General features: G+C 37.5%; 1 protein-coding gene across 2 annotated transcripts in view; it reads right to left on the bottom strand.

Moving 5' to 3' along the window:
- Tek (TEK receptor tyrosine kinase) overlaps positions 1-21,250 on the bottom strand; it is a 111,493-nt gene that overhangs the window by 27,048 nt on the left and 63,195 nt on the right. For both annotated transcript variants that reach the window (XM_005334184.5, XM_005334185.5), the window contains exons 8-11: positions 19,317-19,468; positions 8,327-8,471; positions 5,192-5,353; positions 3,324-3,458 (exon numbers count right to left, since the gene is read on the bottom strand). In XM_005334184.5, coding sequence (XP_005334241.2) covers positions 3,324-3,458; positions 5,192-5,353; positions 8,327-8,471; positions 19,317-19,468 — 594 coding nt within the window. The remainder of the gene's footprint in view (positions 1-3,323; positions 3,459-5,191; positions 5,354-8,326; positions 8,472-19,316; positions 19,469-21,250) is intronic.

Below are 21,250 nucleotides of genomic sequence, written 5' to 3'. Positions count from 1 at the left end.
TGAAAAATACATTTTAAAGCTGTTTCAGGGTTACTTCCCCTAAGCAAGGGGAATTTCAGACATTATAGCAGCTGTGATGGCAAGGTCATCCCTTTCCCTGCTCAGTTCACATCCAGGTATCAGCCATGCCAGTTCTGATGGTTCACACCTGTAGTCCCTACAACTTGGGAGGCTGAAGGCCAGCCTCAGCAATGTAATGAGGTCCTCACTAACTTATTGAGATCCTACCTCAAAATAAAAATAGCTGGAGATGTAGCTTAGTGGCAAAGCATCCTAGAGCCCCCCCACACACACACACACAAAGTATCAGCTATGACTACACACTGCCATAATTACCCACATGAACCTCCGTGACCAAAGAGGTGGCTGAATGGAAACAATATGGATTTTAAAATCAGAGAGCAGGAGCATGCCACTTCAGTTTCACGACCTGGTGCAAATTCATAGCCCCTCCAAGATAACATGTAAAGTAACACAAAAATACTCTCTTCCAGACTTAGGAGGAACGAATGAGATAATGGATGTGAAAATGCTTTGAAGGTATTGGAGGCTCTGTTTATATTTCTTCCCTCCCATCCTGCTTCCTTCTTTCCTCTTGTGTTAATGAACAAAGGAGGAAACTACGGGTTCAGTTAATAATAGTAATCAATGTATAAATCCCAGATATAAATTCTTTTCAAAACAAGATGGGTATCCCCTCATTCGTGCCTTCTCAGTGGCAATGTTACCAACCCTAGGGGACAAAAATTGGCTCTTAACAGCATAAGAAAATATTAGATTATTACAATGGTTCATAAAGGGTCATGATACACAGATGGACACTATCATGGTATTAAAATGTCTTGGGGAGAGGAGAAGCCTATTAGGACAAAAGTGTTTTTAAAAAGCTACTTATGAAGTGATTTTTTAAAAAAAAAAATGAGGTTAAGAAACACTGCTCTGACTCTTGATTAGAGGTGAGAGGAAGGGGCTGCTTTCATTGAGCTGGAAATCACATCAGCCATCCTGACTGCTCTCAGACTAGTGAGAACCAGCGACCAGGCATGCTCTTGCACTTTAGCATCATGCTAAAGATCTCTAAAATCTAGGCAAATTGAGTGAGGTGGTGTTCACTCCTTTTGCTAATCTCTGAAGTTTAAATTCCAAAGGCAGCCACCCAGAGTGGTTAGGCAGGCTTACAATGGCAAAGTGGCCTGAAGAGATGATGTTTTGGAGAACACATTGAAGCCTCCCAAGCTTGTGTCTCACAGAGGAGACGGCTGGACAAATACAGACACTTCCCTTTCCCTTTCCCTTGAGGAGCATGGCAGCCCTTGCCCCTGCCCTGTCTGCTCTTTCTCCAACATGTTCAGAATACGTTTTCTTCCCTCTTCTGTTGGCCTCCCTGGCTTTCACCACCTCAATCAACACACATAAACAGTGCAACTTTCAGATGAATTAAAAACCAGCATCAGCAAAATTCAGATGGGAAAAGGAGAACCTTCAAGAACTCCCTTCCCGTCCAGCCTTGAGAAGTACTTTGAAGTATTCCAAGAGACTTCTGAATACATCCTGGTTGGAACATATTCTGAGGGCTATATGGTGTGGGCCTGTGAAGGATTTATATTCTGTTCCATAAACACTGCCCATCTGAATCAAATTAGGGCCTCTTCCTTCAGATTCATCAAGAGAAAATCAACAACGATTTGCCTTTTGGCAGCACCCTGATGACACATATGAGTTCCCTTTAATTTCAGTTACAGAGATCCCTTTCTAATGTATATACACCTTCTAGTTTTATTTTTTTGCTTTCAGAACCTGATGGGTTCCCAGAAAGTCAGTTCTTACTTGTGCTTAACCTCTACAAGCCCCATTTGGTTCTTTAAGGATGCTGGTCAGATGAGACTGGTGGATAATGAGGAGGGGAAGCTGTCTTTATTGGGGTGCACAATCCCCCCAGAGGATCTAGGTGTTCTTCCTAGTTCTCTCACTAAATCATTTCATATCTTCCTGCCTTTAGTAAGTGGACCAAAAGAAGAAAAAAAAGGAAATAAGGAAATGGCAACTTTGGGCTCATAGGTAAAAATAAGAAACAAGGATATGGATTCTGATGATTTAGTATGGTACATGGTTCATAAGACGCGTCATCACAGGCAAATCAAAGGCAATTTATTAACCACTCTGAAACTCTACTTTTCCATCTGTAAAGTGAGGAAGATGATTATTTTTACCCTATAAGGTAGTATGAATTAAATTTATATGAACCTGAAACTAAACTATAAAGAATTGACCAGGAGAGAGTAAGATAATAATGATACACAGTGATTATGCACAGTGAATAAGTCAAAGGTCCAGAAAAGAGAACTTTACAGAGGATCACTCTGGTGTTTCAGAGGAGGCCCCTGGTGGCAGAAAGCTGTACCCCAGGTAGTGTCAAAGAGGCTGCAAAATACCATCAAGAGCTTCTCCGTTAAACCACCGGAAGGCCAACAGGTACCAGATGATTTTGGTGAATTGAGAAATATCTCTACCCAAATTATCTATAACATGTAGACCCAAATCAGCAATATTAAACATCACTGGAGAATTTACTAGAAATGCAAATTATTGAACCCTAGCCCTACCCCTACTTCAAACGTGCAGAATCAGAAACTCTGGGGATGGGCCCGGCAATCCAGTAAAACAAGCTCTCCAGGTGATTCTGCTGATGTTTGAAAACCACTGATTTAGCAACAGGGAGGCAAAGATTGTAAGACACAGTTTAAGGAGATAAAACTGGCTCTAGGAGGGAGATATGGGAAGTGGAGGGGTAAAGCAGGGGGTGCTGTTCTTTAGATAAAAGCCTTTCATTCTATTTGAAGTTTTAATCATGTGTAGGAACTACTTTGAAAAGTTAGAAATTGTTTTAAAAAATAAACAAACTGGGATTTCTAAAGTATGTCTGTGGCAGAAGCCTGGCCTGGACCCTTAAGATGGAAACAGGAAGCCGGTGGTGAAATACAGGAGCCCAGGCTCAGCACAGTTGCTGCTAAGTAAATCTCAAGTCCTAAGGGATGTCCCTGCCTTCCTGAAGATTCATCTGCTTCCTTTTCTGTCCCCGTGGATGGCTGCAGACCCCCTCCCCCAGGGAGACAGACCAGGAGTCCAGCCCAAATAAAGGCACTGTTTGGCCTGAAGTTGCCAGCCTTCCTGTCACTTTCCCACCCATTCAAAAGCAAACTCCGTCCACCTCCATCCCCACCCACCCACTCACCCACCACCACCCTTCCTGGTCTTCCTTCCTCTTTCCCTTTCCTCCCCCTCCCACCCGGCTCATGAATAAATGCCTGTTGGCTTCCACTGACCGATAGAAGCTGTTGTGAACCGTCTCACGGGTCCAGGATGCCCTTCCCCGCCCTCTCCGCGACGGACCAGCTGCACACAGAGCTCGTACTCTGTTCGAGGTTCCAAATAGTTGAGCGTAACAATCTCATTTGTCACTGAGAAGAGGAAAAGTCCAGGAAACTTCAGTTTGCATTTTGTTAAATTGTTTAAACTTGGGAGGTTATTATTTGCAATGTAAAACAAATTTAAAATTTCAAAAAGATAACATCTGGGTGAAACAAGCAATTCCATCTTTAAGACCTCACTTTTTCAGAACAAGAAAAATTTGACTTTTGGAAAAATGTTTCCAGGTCACGTTGTGTCATTATGCATATCTCTGGGCCACCTGCACATTTCTGCCCTTGTGCTTTTTATCTTTCCGTTTGCAAAATAAGACCTTACAAATTTACTATATGAAACATCATACTTAGGAGGAAAAACTCAATTAGAATAATTTTATTCCTACCTGTTTTCAAGTTAATACACTGATTATAATCAAGTTATTGAGCAAAAAAAGACTCTTGAATGTGATCGGACAACCAATTTGTAATAGTCACATCATTATAAGGAAGGGTTCTGAAGTCCCTGAAAAATACAGGATTATTTTCAAATAGCATTTTCTCCTTGGTTATTTGCTTTAGCCAACGTCTGTATCTCCATGGACATTTCAAAGGTAAATTTTTTCTTTACCCTAAGATAAATTCCTAATTGGCAAGGGGAGAAATAGACTATGTTTAACAGTTCTTAGAAAGGTACTCTATGGATATTCACTGGTAGACAAGGTGATGGCTTATTACCACCATATGACAAAACGGGCCTGGCCACTGATGTTGGAAACAGCTGTCGAGCAAATGAGCTCGACATCCCTGAGTCCAGATTTTATTTGAATCTACAGTAGAACGAGAAGAACTCAGTAGCAATATTTTGACTTCATCCAATCTACCTAGGTTGTAAGGAGCATTATTGAACTCAAACCCTCCTTTTCTTCTTTAATAACATTCTCAATTATCTACATACAGTAGATACAGAATCATTTTTAGGAAATCTTGGGCAAAGTAAGATTAAATATGGAAGGATACATGTTTCCTAAAGCTGCATAGTGGCAGGTCTGTCTATGAGATGGCTCAATTAGAGCATCAATTGATATTGCTGTTCTGTTTTCATTTTTAAATTATGATTTTATATCATACAAACAGAACTGGAATTTGTGCTTCAAAATAAATTTAACTGTTATCATGAACTTTTGACATTTTGTCACATTTTGCCGAATTTTTTTTCTTCTTTCAGGAAGTTGGAGGAGAGTGATAGAGCTCTCTTTAACCACACCTCTCTCTTCTCCCATCCTAGTTCTATTTACAACTGCCCAAACTTTTCAGGTTCAAAATCCTGAACCTGTGTGTTAAGAGTCTGCAGGACAGGGCAAGACATGAAAAGAGAAAAAGAGTAAATGACTTAACAAGGCACAAAGAATCACCCCTAGGATTTAGGCAAATTAAGTCTGCCTTTCCAGCAAGCCCTGGGCTTCCTGTTTCCACATTCATGGTTAAACACATGTTTTCACCATGACCAGGCAGGAGAGAGTGCTCAAGGCAGAACTGGAGATACAGAGAGGACTAGACAGGAAATACTGACCGAGATAGTTACTCACAATGCAAATGGTCTCTGTGCCCCTAGTACACAGAGACTTCCAGAAAGTCAGTCCCAGAACTTAGAGGGCCCCCCACACTCTCCTGAATATTCTGAAATGGAATCGAGGGTAGTGGCAGGGAGAAGGGGATTTCTATATTTGGGGAATAATTTTTTTTTTCCTGATGTCATATCCCTTGGGCCCCTCCTGAACAAACCTTACCTTGAATGTGTCTCCACGCCTCATAATGATTAACAGGTTTATACAGAAGTTTCTTGGATTTGATTGGCCCATCCCCAAAGTAAGGCTCAGAGCTGATGTTGATGATAGCAAAGTTATGTCCAGTGTCAATCACATTCGGTGCATTCAGGGGCTTTGGAAGAACTAAATCAAGTTAAAGCAATAACATTAGTCTTTAGGCTTTGGGGTTTTGTTGTTGTTCTTAACAGGGGTAGAGGAAGAGTGCTTTACATTTCCAAGTCCTCTTGGAGTTCTCTGCTCAGATTCAATGCTCTCTGAGCTCTCTTGCTTTGATCTTGTCCCTCCTACCCATTATCTAAAAAATTCTTCCCTAAATACTCCTTATACATAGGATTAAAATCAAAACCTGTACCATGACCTGCCAGGCCTTGCATAATTGCTCACTCTAACTCCAAGCCTTCTCTTCCCTCATTCAGTATCCTCCAGTCCCATTCACCTTTTAGTTCACTCAAAAGACAAGCACCTAGCTCCTTTCCCTCTCAGCCTCTCTGTTGATGTGCTGCAAGGAATCCACCTCCTATTATTCTCCCAGTTAACGCCTACTGAGCATTCACCTTTTAGCTCTGATATGGCTTCATCACAGGAGGCTATCCCAGAACCTCGATTAGATGCCTGTGTTATATGCTCTCAGAGAACCTCTACTTTTCTTTCCTTGTAATTTTCTGAGTTAATTATTCTAAGTTATTGTGATTATTTTATTGGTCTTCCTACCACATCATGTATTTACTCACTCATATATATGCTCTTTTTTCTGTTTAACAAAACATAGGTTTATTATTTTACAGTTGTGGAGGTCAGGAGTCTGACGTGAGTCTGACTGGGCTACCATGGAAGTGTCTGCAAGACTGTGTTCCTTACTGGAGGTTCTAGAGCAGAATCTACCAGAGACTACCTGCCTTCTTTGGCTCCAAGTCTCTTCCTCACCTTCAAAAGCCAACAAAGTCAGGTCTCTGCGACCCTCCTTCCACTATGATGCCTCTTTCTGGCTATGGTCAGGAAAGATTCTTGCCTTAAGTCTATCCAGTGGGCGTCCACTGGAGAGTCTAGAACAATCTATCCATCTCAATGACCATGCATTCTCAATGGAAGTGAGAGCAACTCCAAGGAGCTGAAAACTGGTTTTTGGAGGAATCAAAAAATTTAGATATTATAATAGATTGTAGACCTCCAAAGGTTCACAGTCCATAAATGGAGGACAGTACAGCTGTAATGTTGAAACTTTATGGTGCTAGGAGTTTTAGAATAAAATTTTTAAAAGAGCTCCTCAGTCGAATGATAATAAAAGAAGGTTGTAAAACACTAGACTCTAAACTACTGCAGGGCAAAGACCATGAAGGTTTGTTCACCAGTAAAGAACCTACCAGGTGCTCAATAAATGTGTGTCAGTGAGTTTCCAGGAGCTCAATAGCTCCATTAGAAAGAGACCTTCTTGGGCTGGAGATGTAGCCCAATGGTAGAACACTTGCCTAGCATGTGTGAGGACCTGGATTCCATCCCCAGCACCTCAAAAGTGGCGGGGCGGGGGGAAGGTTTTCTTAGAAATACATACCTGGGTTTTCTTTCCTTCCTCAAGAATGTTTATTATATGATACAGAAGCTTCAGATATCAGGGGACAATTCAACATTCAGTAATTTTACTTTTCTTCTTTGCCTCAACACTTTGACTTAGAAGTGACCTTCAAGGCTACCCCACTTAAAATTGCAGTCATCTCTTCAGCCTGCCCCAGCATTCCTTACCCCACTTCTGCTTTAGTTTCTTCCATGGCACTCAGCATTTTAACCAATGCTACAGGTATTATTTATTTGCCATTTATTTCCCCAAAGGAATATAAGCAAGGTATAAGAAGTTATTTTGATCATGTGAATTTTCTACTGAATAAAGAGATTTTGGCTTTTTTCTATGATTAAAAAATAAATAAATAAATAATGAGTCCAAGATGGTGTACATGGATCCTCAGGGCAGAGAATTAAAGTCTATGCAGTTGTGTTTATGACTCTGCTATTACTGACCTCCTTTTAAAACACTACTATGTTCTGAGTACTTATACCATTTCATTTATTGAGGTTACATCTGGGATCTCCCAAAGGATTTCTAATTAAATAATGGGATGGACTAGATGCTATACAACTTTGGCCATCCTGCTTCCTCATCTGTAAAAGAAACTTCAAAAGCAAAATGGTCTAGAAAAGATAGTTCTGGTGTTGAGGTCAGGAGACCCAGATTTAAAACTAAGATTGGCCACTTATCAGCTGTGCTACCTCATACACTTTAAATCCTCTGAATTTGCTTCCTCACTGGATAAGGAGATAAAAATATCTGCTGCCCAAGGCTCTTGCAAAGATTAAATAAGATGAAGTATGCAATGACTTAGTATTTAGATATTGTAATATCAGTGCCATTTGTAGAATTTATACCAGAGAGCTATTAGGTATTTTTGTCTAAATGAATTCATATGTCACTTCCATATTTAAAACTCCTTGTTATGTCTATGAATGACCAGCCAAGTTAATTTGTATTTACCTCTAATTTATTATTTCCTTTCAAGCCACAAATGTATACATATTCACTCAGGTTAACTAAAAAATTTGAAATACCAATTTATAACAGGAAGAATGTCCACAACCCTGAATTCATGAACAATCATTCATATTAATTTTTTAAAATAGCTTCATACTTAGTGAGTGATCTTCCAAACAGATTCTCCAAATCATTCTTCATGATGAGTAGAAAGTCACAATGATGAAGCTAAACTTATTGAGAAAACTCACTGAAAAATGTCACAACGATGATGATAAAATAACTCTCTGGGGGTTGAGAAAATAAGCTTCATTTATAAAGAATGGCTCATGGAGGTTAAGTTCATTTGTTCAAGACCACATCCAAGATTACCAGCTGTTAGAGACAAAACTCAAACCCAAGGCTATGTGACTTCAAAAATTATACTCTTGATCTTTTTATTCTACTTTCATGGACATGATTTTAATAAAAAAGACTCAGTTCCTAAAAAAATTCCTCAAAAGTATTTTGGTTCCCCAGCAATACATAAACACCACACATCAAAGGTGTAAGATCTTCCCATGGAAAATGAAGCTTACCTTTAACAGAAATGTTGAAGGGCTTTTCCACCATCCCAGCCACTGTGTTCACACTGCAGACCCACACCCCTGAGTCAGGGGGGAGAATCCGGTGGATGGTGAATATGGCCACTGAGAAATGATCTGTGTGGTTAAAGTCGTTTGGCTGAAATAGTCACGTACAAAAAAAAATTAATTAAAACTTCTAGGGAGTCATAAACACAAAGGTCCAAAACACTGACCCCATCTCATTGTTTAATAAGTTTTCTAGGAGAGATTAAGTAGCTAAATGTAATGCTAATATAATTATGGCTTATTTCCAAAGCTATTGTAGTAGCCCCGAACGTTTATATTGGATGGATGCCCTCTCAGATCCTGCTGTTGTATTTATGTTTGGGAGTGTGAGGTAAACACAAGGGAGGAGTCTAATTCCCTTTAAACTGCATCTGATAGCATTTGTTCTTTTCTGGTCTTCGACCAAGATGGCTGGGTGGGAGGATAAGTGGTTTCCTAAGTATCTGAGGAGCTGTTGGGTGTGGATCATGGAAAAAGCCAGGGATCTGAAGACCTTGGTTTACTTTTGATAAATTCCTCAGCTACTTAACCTCACCCTGTCAGTCTCCACTTCTGTAGAAAGGGGGACAGGTATGGGTGGAAAGCAAGATGGCAGCTGAGTAGGAGGTTCCAGCAATTGTTTCCCCAGAGAAATCAATTTGAAGAGCTATTCACACGCCAGACTGCTGTCACAAGAGCAAAAGGAAACCCAAAGAGAGATCATAGTACCTGCTCTTAGAACAAAAATGAAGACATACTGAAGAAGGTATCAGAATAAATCGAACAGAAAAAGAATAAGTAAGCTTGAACATAGGCTGTGTGGATATGGAGGAGAAAAAATGGGGGAAAAAGTGAAATAAAGAAAGCTTACGAGTACTTTGGGATAGTATTGAGAGAAAATATTTAGGTTACTAGGGTTCAAGAAAGACTTGAGAATATCAAAGAGGTACAAAATTTATTCACACTGATAACAGAAAAATTATCAAACCCCGAGAAAGATACAAATGTCTAAGTAAGGAAGATGAAAGCTCACTGGTTTGATTTAACTCAACCAAATCTACCACCAGATATATTATAATGAAACTCTAAAGGGTCAAAGAGAATTTTCAGCCAGATGCAGAGGCACATACCTGAAATCCCAGATACTCAGGAGGCTGAGGCAGAAGGATCACAAGTTTGAGACCAGCCTGGGAAAATTATTATCAAGACCCTATCTCAAAATAAAAGGGCCAGGGATGTAATCCAGTCGTAAAGCACTAGCCTAGCATGCACAAGAATTCTCATGAAGACAAAGGAAACATATAATGCATACAGGTGTCCCAATACATCTGACAGAAGACTTCTCAGCAGAAACTTTCTAGGCCAGGAATTAGTAGGAAGAGATTTGTACACTAGGGAAGGGGAAAAAAAAAACGGTCAACAAAGGATGCTTTACCCAGCAAAGTTATCCTTTAGATGTCAAGGAGGAGAAAAAGACATTCCAAAACAATCTGAGGGAATTTATCACCACCAATATGAGAGAATTTATCCCACAAGGAAAGTAAAAGAGATTGTCAAATTATAAAACGGAGACACCAACCAGTAAGGGGAAAATATCAAAAGAGAAACAAACTCACTGTTAAATTCAAAGATGAATCCAGAATACCCTAACAGTGCAAACATGGTACCTAAATCACTCATATCTTCAGTGTGAAGACTAAAATATAAAACAGTTAAAATAATAAATATTAATATATCAAGAGATATGCAATGTAGAAGTATAAGACATCAAAAATTCAAATGTGGAAAGAAGTATAAAAAATTTTATTAGTGTTTTAATCTTTTTTCTTTGTTTATTATCCTCTATTTCTGAATGATTTCAAGTTGCTATGACTCCAAATAGAATTAAAAGCTAGTTTTTGTAAGTCTCATGATAGCCACAAAGCAAAAGTCCTTATTAGACAAGCTGAAAATAATGAATCAGACAGACTGCTAGAGAAAAATCAGTTAGCCATAAAGGAAGAGCATAAAAGAAAGAGAAAGAAACAAGTAACAAAATGGCAATAGTTATTATACCTTACCTATCAAAAACATACCTTCAATGTAAATGGGTTAAATTCTGCAATTAAAAGACAAAGCAGCAAAATGGATGGGGGAAAAAAAGACCCAAATATATACATGGCTTATAAGAAACTCACAACCCTATAGGACACATGAGGACTAAAAATGAAGAGATGCAATGCAAACAGAATTCAAAAGAAAGCAGGAGTAACCATATTGATTTCAGATAAATAGAGTTTAAATCAAAAGCAATAAATAAAGTCAAGGATATAATGATCAATTTAGTCAATTTAGCAGGAGGAAATTTTACACACACACACACACACACACACACACACACACACACACACTTGTAAAGACAAACACAACTCAATCCAATAGTAGAGCACTTAAATATATAAAGCAAATATTAATAGTAGAAAACTATATTAAATATTAATGGGAGAGACATATTTCAGTACAATAATAGTAGGGGACTTCCAGAAATGGACAGAGGATCCAGGCCAAAAATTCAAAAAACTAAGACCAAATAGACTTAACAGACTTTCCATCCAACAGTTGCCACAGTGCACTTTTTCCCCTTCAAAACAAAACATGGAACATTTCTGGATAGATCATGTTATGTTAAGCCTCAAAAAAGTCTCAACACTCTACTTTTTCACACTAGGGATTGAACCCAGGGGCACTTAATCACTGAGCCACATCCCCACCCCTTTTTATTTTTTATTTTGAGACAGGGTATCACTAAGTTGTTTAGGGTGTTACTTTGTTGCCAAGTTTGACCTTGAACTTGTGATTCCTCCTGCATCAGCCTCCCAAGTTCCTGGGATTATAGACATGGGCCATGATACCTGGCCTCAACACATTTTTTAGAAACTGAAATCATATCTTTTTAGTCACAATGCTTTTAAACTTGAATTAATAACAAGAAAGACTTTGGAAACTATATAAACACATAAAAATTCACCAACTTACTCCTGAAAAACAATGAATCAAGGAAGAAATTAAGGAAATTTAAAAATTTCTTGAAACAAATGAAAATGGAACTAATATACCAAAACCTATGGGATAAAGCAGTATCAAAAGGGAAGTTCATAGTAATCAAAACAGAAAGGTCTTGAACAAATTATCACTATACCTCAAGGAACTAGAAAAACAAAACAAAAGAAACCCATAATTAGTAAAAGGAAAGACATAATGAAGATCAGAGCAGAAATAAATGAAATAGAGACTGAAAAGAAGAATGCAGAAAAAAAATCAATGAATGAAGAACTGGATCTTTGAAAAGATTTAAAAAATTAACAAACCCTTAGCCAGACTAGGAACAAAAAAGATGACTCTGATAAAATCAGGTATGAAAAAAAGAGACAACCAATACCATATAAATGCCAACAATCATTAGACATTATTATACACCAACAAAATGGAAAAATTCCTGGATACATATACCTTACTAAGATTAAATTATAAAGAATTAGAAAACCTGAACAAACTAATAAAAAATAATATAATTGAATTAGTCATGAAAAGTCTATCCAAAAAATCCTAGGATCAGATGTCTTTATTGCTGGCACCAACAGCTGATGCCATCTACCATGGGCAAGTCAGAGAGGGAGATTAAGAGAACCCACATTTTGGATGGCACTAAGGCATGTCTTAAAACAGAGAGGACAGTGATCAGGGACATTATCAAGCACACAGTGAGCAGAGGCTCATCACATGACCCAGAGTGTAACTAGAAAACCAGGTGATTATCCTCTCTTTGCTGGTTTTCAGTTTTATTTTTCATGAAATATTTTATTGAGTATATTTTGTAGTGAAAGCTTTCTAGTTGTGAATTTTTTTAGTTTTTGTTTATTGTGGAAGTTTTCCTTGCATCATCAGATCTGAAGCATTAATCTCATAAACAAGCAGGAGTTTCTACCCTCATATCAGATAAAGTGGACTTTAAACCAAAGTTAATCAGAAAAGCTTTTAATACTGCTTAAGGGAATTATACATCAACAAGATATAACAATTATAAATATTTATGCCCCAAACAATGGAGCATCTATGTACTTCAAACAAACCCTTATCAATTTCAAGAATCAAATAGACCACAACACAATAATACTGTGTGACTTTAACACGCCTCTCTAATCACTGGATAAATCTTCCAAATAAAAACTAAATAGAGAAGCTATAGGACTAAAACATATAATTAATAATTTAGACTTAACAGACATATAGAATATTTCATCCATCAATAACTGAATACACTTTCTTCTCAACAGCACATAGACCGGTCTCTAAAATAAACTACATTTTAGGCCACAAAGTGATGCTTAGCAAATACAAAAAAAATAGAGATAATATCTTGCATTCTAACAGATCATAATGGAATGAAATTAGAAATCAATGACATAACAAAAAATAGAAGCTATTCTAATACCTGGAGACTAAATAATATAATACTGAATGATCCATGGATAGCAGAAAAAAAATCAGGGATGAAATTAAAAAATATTTAGAGGTAAATGAGAACAGCAACACGACATATCAAAATCTCTGGGACACTATGAAGGTGGTTCTAAAAGGAAAGTTTATAGCACTGAGTTCATTCATTAAAAGAATAGAAAGTCACAAATTAAATAACCTAACATTACATCTCAAGGCCCTGGAAAAAGAAGAACAAATCAACATCAAAAGTCATAGAAGAAAAGAAATAATTGAAATCAGGGCTAAAATGAATAAAATTGAAATTGAAAAAACAATTCAAGAGATCAACAAAACAAAAAGTTGATTTTTTGGAAAAAATCAATAAAATTGATAAGCCCTTAGCCATGCTAACCAAGAGAAAGAAAAAATTTCTAAAATTTGTGATGAAAAAAGAAATATCACCATAGACACCACTGAAATACAGAGAATAATCAAACTATTTTGAAAATTTAATACTCCAAGAAAATAGAAAGTCTTGAAGATATCAACAAATTTCTAGAGACATATGACCACCCAAATTGAACCAGAAGGACACAGAAAATTTAAACAAATTCATTTCAAGCAATGAAATTGAAGATGCCATCAAAAGTCTACCAAGAAAGAAAAGCCCAGAACCAGACAAATCTCAAAAGTTCTACCAGACCTTCAGAGAAGAATTTACACCAATTCTCCTCAAACTATGCCATGAAATAGAAAAGGAGGGAACTTTCCAATCTCATGAAAGCTAGTATCATCCTGATTCCCAAACCAGACAAAGACATTGAGGAAAGAAAACTTCCCACCAATATCCCTAATGAACATAAATGCAAAAATGTTAATGAAATACTGGAAAATCGCATTCAAAAACACATTCAAAAGATAGTGCACCATGATCAAGTGGGTTTCATTCCAGGAATGCAAGGTTTTTTCAACATATGGAAATCAATAAATGTATTTCACCACATCAATAGATATAAAGACAAAAATCACAAGTTTATCTCAATAGATGCAAAAAAAAAAAAAAAGCAGTTGACAAAATACAGCATCCATTCATGCTCCAAACACTAGAAAAACTAGGGATAGTAGAAATATACCTCAACATTGTAAAAGCTATATATGCTAAATCCAAGGCCAATATCATTCTAAATGGAGAACAATTAAAAGCAGTCCCTCTAAAAACTGGAACAAGACAGGATGCCCTTTTTCAATTCTTCTAGTTAACATGGTCCTGGAAACTCTAGCCAGAGCAATTAAGCCAAAGAAAGAAATTAAAGAGGAGTGCCCCATGGGGTTGGGGTTGGGGTTGTGGCTTAGCGGTAGAGCGCTCACCTAGCATGTGTGAGGCCCTGGGTTCAATCCTCAGCACCATATAAGAATGAAATAAAGATAATGTGTCCAGATACAACTAAAAAATAATAAGTATTTTTAAAATTTTTTAAAAAAGAAATTAAAGGGATATATATAGGAAAAGAACTGAAACTATCTCTATTTGCTGACAAAATGATACTATATTTAGAAGACCCAAAAACTCCACCAGAAAATTGTAGAATTCATAAATGAATTCAACAAAGTAGCGTGATATAAAATTAACATCCATAAATAATTGTTTTCCTATACACAAATGATGAATCAGCCGAAAGAGAAATTAGGGAAACTATCTCATTCACAATAGCCTCAAAAAAAAAAAAATCCTTGAGAATTAATCTAACAAAATAAGTGAAAGACCTCTACAATGAAAACTATAGAACACTAAAGAAAGAAATTGAAGAAGACCTTAGAAGACAGAAAAATCTCCCTGCGCTTGGATAGGCAGAATTAACACTGTCAAAATGGCCATACTACCAAAACCATTACAAAGATTTAATGAAATTCTTATTAAAATACTAACAACATTCTTCATAGAAATAGAAAAAGCAATCATGAAATTCATTTGGAAAAAATAAGAGACCCAAAATAGACAAAGCAGTCCTTAGAGAGAAAAGTGAATCAGGAGGCATCACAACACCAGACCTTAAACTATACTACAGAGCTATAACAACAAAAACAGCATGGTATTAGTACCAAAATAGACATGAAGACCAGTGGTACAGAAAAAAAGACATAGAGACAAACCCATATTAATACAGTTATCTCATACTTGACAATAGGCACCGTAAATATACATTGGAGAAAACATAGCCTCTTCAACAAATGTTGTGGGGATTCTGAAAATCCATATGTAGCAAAATAAAATTTAACCCTTCTCTCACTCTGCACAAAACTCGACTCAAAATGGATCAAAGACCTAGGCATTAGACCAGAGACCCTACATGTACTAGAACAAAGTATAGGCCCAACACTGAATCATGTTGACTTAGGAACTTCCTCAATAAGACTCCTAAAGTGCCAAAAAAAAAAAATTTTTTTTTGCTACTTGCACCTCAAATAGAGAATTAATCTCCAGGATATATAAAGAACTAAAACAAAAATTAACACACACATAAAAATAATCCAATTAATAAATTTGCAAAGGAACTAAATAGACATTTCACAGAAGAAGAAATATGAGGAATCAACAAATATATGAAAAAATGTTCAACATCTCTGGCAATTAGAGAAATGAAAATTAAAACTACACTGCAATATCATCTCACTACAGTCAGAATGGCAACAATCAGGAATACAAGTAATAATAAATGTTGGTGAGAATGTGGGGGAAAAGGGACTCTCATACATTGCTAGTGAGACTGGAAATTGGTACAACCAATCTGGAAAGGAGTGTGGAGATTCCTGAGATAATTTGAAATGGAACCACCATTTGACCCAGTTATCCCACTCGTTGGCATAGATCCAAAGGACTTAAAATCAGTATACTACAGTGACACAGCCACATCAATGTTTACAGCAGGTCAATTCACAAGAGCTAAACAATGAACCATCCTAGGTACCTTTCAATAGATGAATGGATCAAGAAAATGTGGTATATATACACAAGGGAATGCTACTCAGCCATAAAGAGAAATGAAATTATGGCACTTGCCAGTAAATTCACGGAACTGGAGACTATCATGCTAAGTAAAATAAGCCAATCCCCAAAAACCAGAGGATGAATGTTCTCCCTAATATGTAGATGCTAACTCACAATAAGCGGGCAGGGTTGGTGGTAGAGAAGAATAGAAGTGCTTTGGATTATACAAGGGGGAATGAAGAGAAGGAAGGGGAAATGGGAATAGGAAAGACAGTAGAATGAATCAGACATTACTTTCCTACGTGCATATATGATTACATGACCAATGTTATTCCATAGGAAAGACAATGAAATGAATCTGACTTAAAGTTCCTAAGTACACACATAAATACACCACAATGAATCTCCACATTATGTACAACCACAAGACTGTGATCCTAATTAGAATAAGATGTGCTGTTTGTGAAAATATATCAAAATATACTCTACTGACATGTATAACTTAAAAGAACTTTTTAAAAAATCCTAAAATTTTAAGAAACCATACACACACACTGCAGATGGCCAAAGAAATACTGAGCAAAAAGAATATAGTAGAAGGTTTTACACTACTTGACTTCAAACTAGACTACAAAGCTACAGATTTTAAAACAGCATTAGTCTTGGCACAAAATTAGACACATAGACCAATGGAGCCATATAGAGAGCCTAGAAGTAAGCCCACACATTGGCAGCCAACTGATCTTGACTAATTGCTGAGAATTTGCACTGGAAAAAAAAACAGTCTTTTCAGTAAGGAGGAAATTGGATATCCAAATGCAGAAGAACAAAACTACTCCCTCTCTCTCTCATCATATACAAAAATATAGAAATATCAAATTAAAATGGAATGATAATTAATAAATGAATTAATAAATGAAGTAATAATTAAATCTATGAAACTACTAGAAGACTACACAAAGGAAGTTCTTGGTGACATAGGCCTGGGCAGGGTTTGAGAAGATCCAAAGCCCAGGAGACAGAAGCAAAACTGGACATAGGCAATTACATCATAGTAGATAGCTTTTGACCTCAACAGAGGTCAAAAGTCATTGAAGTGAAAAGACAAGCTATATATGAGAGGGAACATTTGTAAACTATATATGTGACAAGAGATTATTAGTGGATGATACACTCGAGTAGACATTTCTCAAAGGAAAACATACAAATGGCCAACAGGTACATGAAATAATACTGAACTTCAGTGGTCATTAGAGATGTGCTGTGAGTCTCCCTATACTTTTCATTTTGTTCTTCTAGCTTATACTCACCACTGAGGTCTCAAAACCTCATTCCCGTTAGAATGTCTGTTAAAAAAAAAAAGCATAACCTTGCCAAGTGTTGGCAAGGATGTGGAGAAAAGGAAAGGCTTGAACACTTTTGGTGGGAATGAAAATCAATACAGCCATTGTAGACAACAGTATAGAGGTTTCTCAAAAAAAAATTAAAAATAGAAATACCATAAATTCCACTATTGGGTACATATCCAAAGGAAATGAACTCATTATGCTAAAGAGACATCTGTACACCCATGTTTATTGCAGTACTATTTACAATAGCCAATAAATGGAAACAACCTGTCTCCAACAACGGATGAATGAAGAAAATATGGCAGTAGACACAATGGAATACTATTCAGACATAAAATGGTTGAAATCCTGTCGTTCTTGATAACCTGGACGGAACTGGAGGTCATTATATTAAGTGAAATAATTCATGCACAAAAAAAAAGGCAAGAACTACATGATCTAACTTCTATGGGAAGTCTAAAAAAAGTTCATTTCACAGAAGTTGAGAGTAGAATGTTTACCAGAGGCTGGAAAGAGTAGAGGGGCGGAAGGATGTGAAGATGTTGATTAACAGGTACTACATTAGCTGGGACTGGTGGAGAGGGCTGTAATCTCAGCTATCCTGAAAGCTGATGCAAGAACAACACAAGTAAGAGGTCAGTCTCCGTCACTTAGTGAGAACCTATTCCAAAATAAAATAAAAAGGGCTGTGGATATAGTTCAGTAATCAAGTGCCCCTGGGTTCAATCTCCAATGACAAAAATAAAGAGAAGGGAAGGAAAGGAAATAAAGAAAAAAAAAGAGGTACTAAAGAGCCCTTGCCTAGCATGAACAAGGCTCTATGTTCAATCCCAGTACCACAAAAATAAGTAAGTAAATAAACAAATAAGAAAGAAAGAATGCACACACAATTCTAGGATTAGATAGAAAAAAGATTTGTGGTTCTATTATCCAGTAAGCTGACTGGGTAGTGTTCGATAAGAATATGGATGTACTTACCTTCATTTGAACATTATACAATGTAAACATGCATCAAAGTATCATACAGTGACCTATGTACATGTACAATTTTATGTATCAGTTAAATTTTTTAAAATAAAAATAAAGGATTAAAAAAATAAGTTAGAATAGTATGATTCATTGTTACTGGAAGGTGGGCATTACTTCTACTAGCTCATGGTAAAGCCACCAAGATTTTTGGGAACTGTCCATTAGTTTTTTCTACCTAATGCATTCATTGTTTGGGGTTAGAAACAATCGATGTGTGGACAATGGTAACGGAGAACTTTATATACCCTGCTCCCAAGAGGTCCCTCATACCTGTCTTTAGACAAGTTGATTTTTCGGTCATCTTTATTTCAAAATCTATAACTTTCTATTAATTAATTAAGCCATTAACTTTCCAAGGATTGCGTATAACATGAAAAAATTTAGCCTAGCTCCTTTCTCTGCTACATTTGGAATGGCTGGGAGAGAGAAAGGAAGATGTTGGATAGTTAGATCAGTCCTATCCAGCAAAATAGAAGTGCTGTGGCACAGCCCTAACTAGGAGAGCAAAGTGAAGATGTACAGGGAATCCTAAGAAAGGCACTCAGATCTAAGGGGTTCTGGGGAGCATGGTTTCTGAAGTGGAGATGTGGAAAGGAGATTCAAGACCTTTCCATGTAGAGTCAAATGGATCATGCTGAACTTTCCTCTTCTATACTCCCATAATTGCTGCTCTGAAAAGCACGATAGGAGTAGACCAGTCAGTAAAACTCCATGTCCTAGTAGTACATGAATGTACGGGCCACCTTACATTTCCTGAATATGAGGAGTTACCGATGTGGGGATATGGTGAGGGCAGAGTCTTGCAGTGTGGCATGTATGCACAGTGTGGTATGTACATCCAGCTCGCCACACAGAGTTGGACAGTTCTGTAGGACACCTTCCATCCTTGGTACACAGCTCCATTGACCCTGCAATGGTGGCATATTCCCAACCTCACACTGCAGAACTGGCCATGCAGAAGAAACTAGTGAGGCTGCTCTGCGTCTGTCTTGCATCCACCAGAATATGGCATTTTATCAAAGCATGCTGGCCAAGGAGGATGTAAACACTGAGTGAAAATCTAGCCTTGAGAGAGTGATTACCATACTGAAACCATCTCATGGTATCTGGAAGGCAGATTAAAAGTGGCTCTTACTTGGAGCACTGTCCCATCTGGCTTCACCAGGGTCATTTCTTCATTGGCAGGTAGTGGCCGGCCAGAGGCTTTGCAAATGGGATTAAATTTACCACTGTTTACTTCTATATGATCTGGCAAATCCTCTATCTTTGGCGTCATCCTCGGCATGCCTGAATGAAGAAAAGAGAGCCATGAAATCTGATCCTGAACCCAGCAGCAGCAGCAATAATAATAATAATAATAAAATAGCTAGTTCAGCAAGTCATGCACAGTGCAAGAGATTTACAAATATTTTATCATTACATAATAAACACGTGAGGTGGGTGCTATTGTGGTCTCTATTTTATAGATGAGGAGACAGAGGCTCCGAGGCCAGAATCAAGCCTAGCCCTTTATAAATCTAACGTCTACACTCTTCACCATAGGGCTACGTTCTCTCAGTGGACCTAGGAGAAGGAGTCTCAATATTAAAATAATCCTCATGGCCACATCTTCCCCTGACTGTGCAGTTCAGTCCCTGTCTTGCTTATTAAGAGTATTATTTCAAAACCAAAAGGCAAATTCTAGTTTCTTCCACTTAGCAAATGACCATACAATGTTGCTAATCAACAGCATTATTCTTAGTTGGGGTAAATGAAAACTATCTCAGTGATTGGGAAGTCTAAAAGTGACACATAAGTTAGAAGGAAAAGGTGATTTAAATAATAAACAGTTCAAAGAAGTGATGTGAAATGTAACTTCTCAAAATCAAATTCTAGTCAGCAGCCAACTCCAAAGTAGTGCTGCCAATAATGAAGGGGGAAAAAAATGTCTCTGGTATTAACAAAGGTAAAGGGATCAGACTTCCTTGCCTAATATCTGCACAGTAGAGAATGAATTATGCTGAAATGCAATAATATCATTCTGAACTTCAGCATCTTAGGGAAACTTGCCATTTGTGATTTAAATGATCCATTGTGAGTATGTATTGGATATGGCTTAAGTGTGCCCCCCAAAGATTCATCTGCTGGTAACTTGATCCTCAGTGTTGGGTTTTAAGTGTTGGGATCTAGTGCAAGATAATTAGGAAATTAGGGGTGCCATCCTCAGAAGGTGTTAATGCGGTACTTTTGGGACCCCGTTTAGTTCCCTCAAGAGTAGGTTAATATAAAAACAGTGAACCTGATCCCGGAATCTCTCTGCCTTCCTGCCATATCATGTGATCTCTTCTGTATACACTCCTGCCATCTGCCATGAAACTCACTAGAGCCCAAACAGATGGGACCACCCGATCTTGAAATTTCAGTTAAAGAAGTCTATTTTATAAAGTACCCAGTTTCAGGCATCTTGGTAGAGCACAGAAAACAGATTGGCATAGGTCAGTAAAGGATATGGGAACTGATCGCCCCGACACAATGTGGAGAAGGGAAGGAGGAAGAAGGCAAAACATTGATCCTTTCCCAATAAATCCTTTCCCAGTGACAAGACAATCCTGAGAAGGAAGCACACATCAATCCTAAAAATGGCAGTCCCTGGATAAACATTGATCCTTTACTATACAATAACCCCTGGAGGAAAAAAGATAAGCACCGAGACCCTCCATTCCTGCCCAGTAAAAACAAGTTTCAAATTCTCACAACCTATTTCCTAAGGGCCCAAACTGACATGTTCTGTCAATAATTAAGTCACACCTCAGTGTAACCTATGAAACCCAGGCCCCTCTTATAACCAGTGGCTGTTTTCTACCCAGAAAATGAGCCCCTCTGATGCCTTGCTCCACTGCTGAATAAAAGCCTTGCTGATCCATGAAGTCTGCTCTCATCCTGGTTATTTGTGTTTTCATTATGGTGCTGAAACCATTTTAATTATTTTTGCTTATAAGCAAAACTTGTCTAATACTTAGTAAAATATAACAGGAGACAGAGGTGCCCTAAGAGCAGCTGTAATTTATGTGCTCTTGCATATTGGTGGTG

Source organism: Ictidomys tridecemlineatus, chromosome 4, assembly GCF_052094955.1.
Source record: "Ictidomys tridecemlineatus isolate mIctTri1 chromosome 4, mIctTri1.hap1, whole genome shotgun sequence".
In the NCBI taxonomy this organism is placed as follows: domain Eukaryota; kingdom Metazoa; phylum Chordata; class Mammalia; order Rodentia; family Sciuridae; genus Ictidomys; species Ictidomys tridecemlineatus.
Note: the sequence above shows the minus strand (reverse complement) of the source record. Positions and strands in the feature narration are given on the sequence as shown.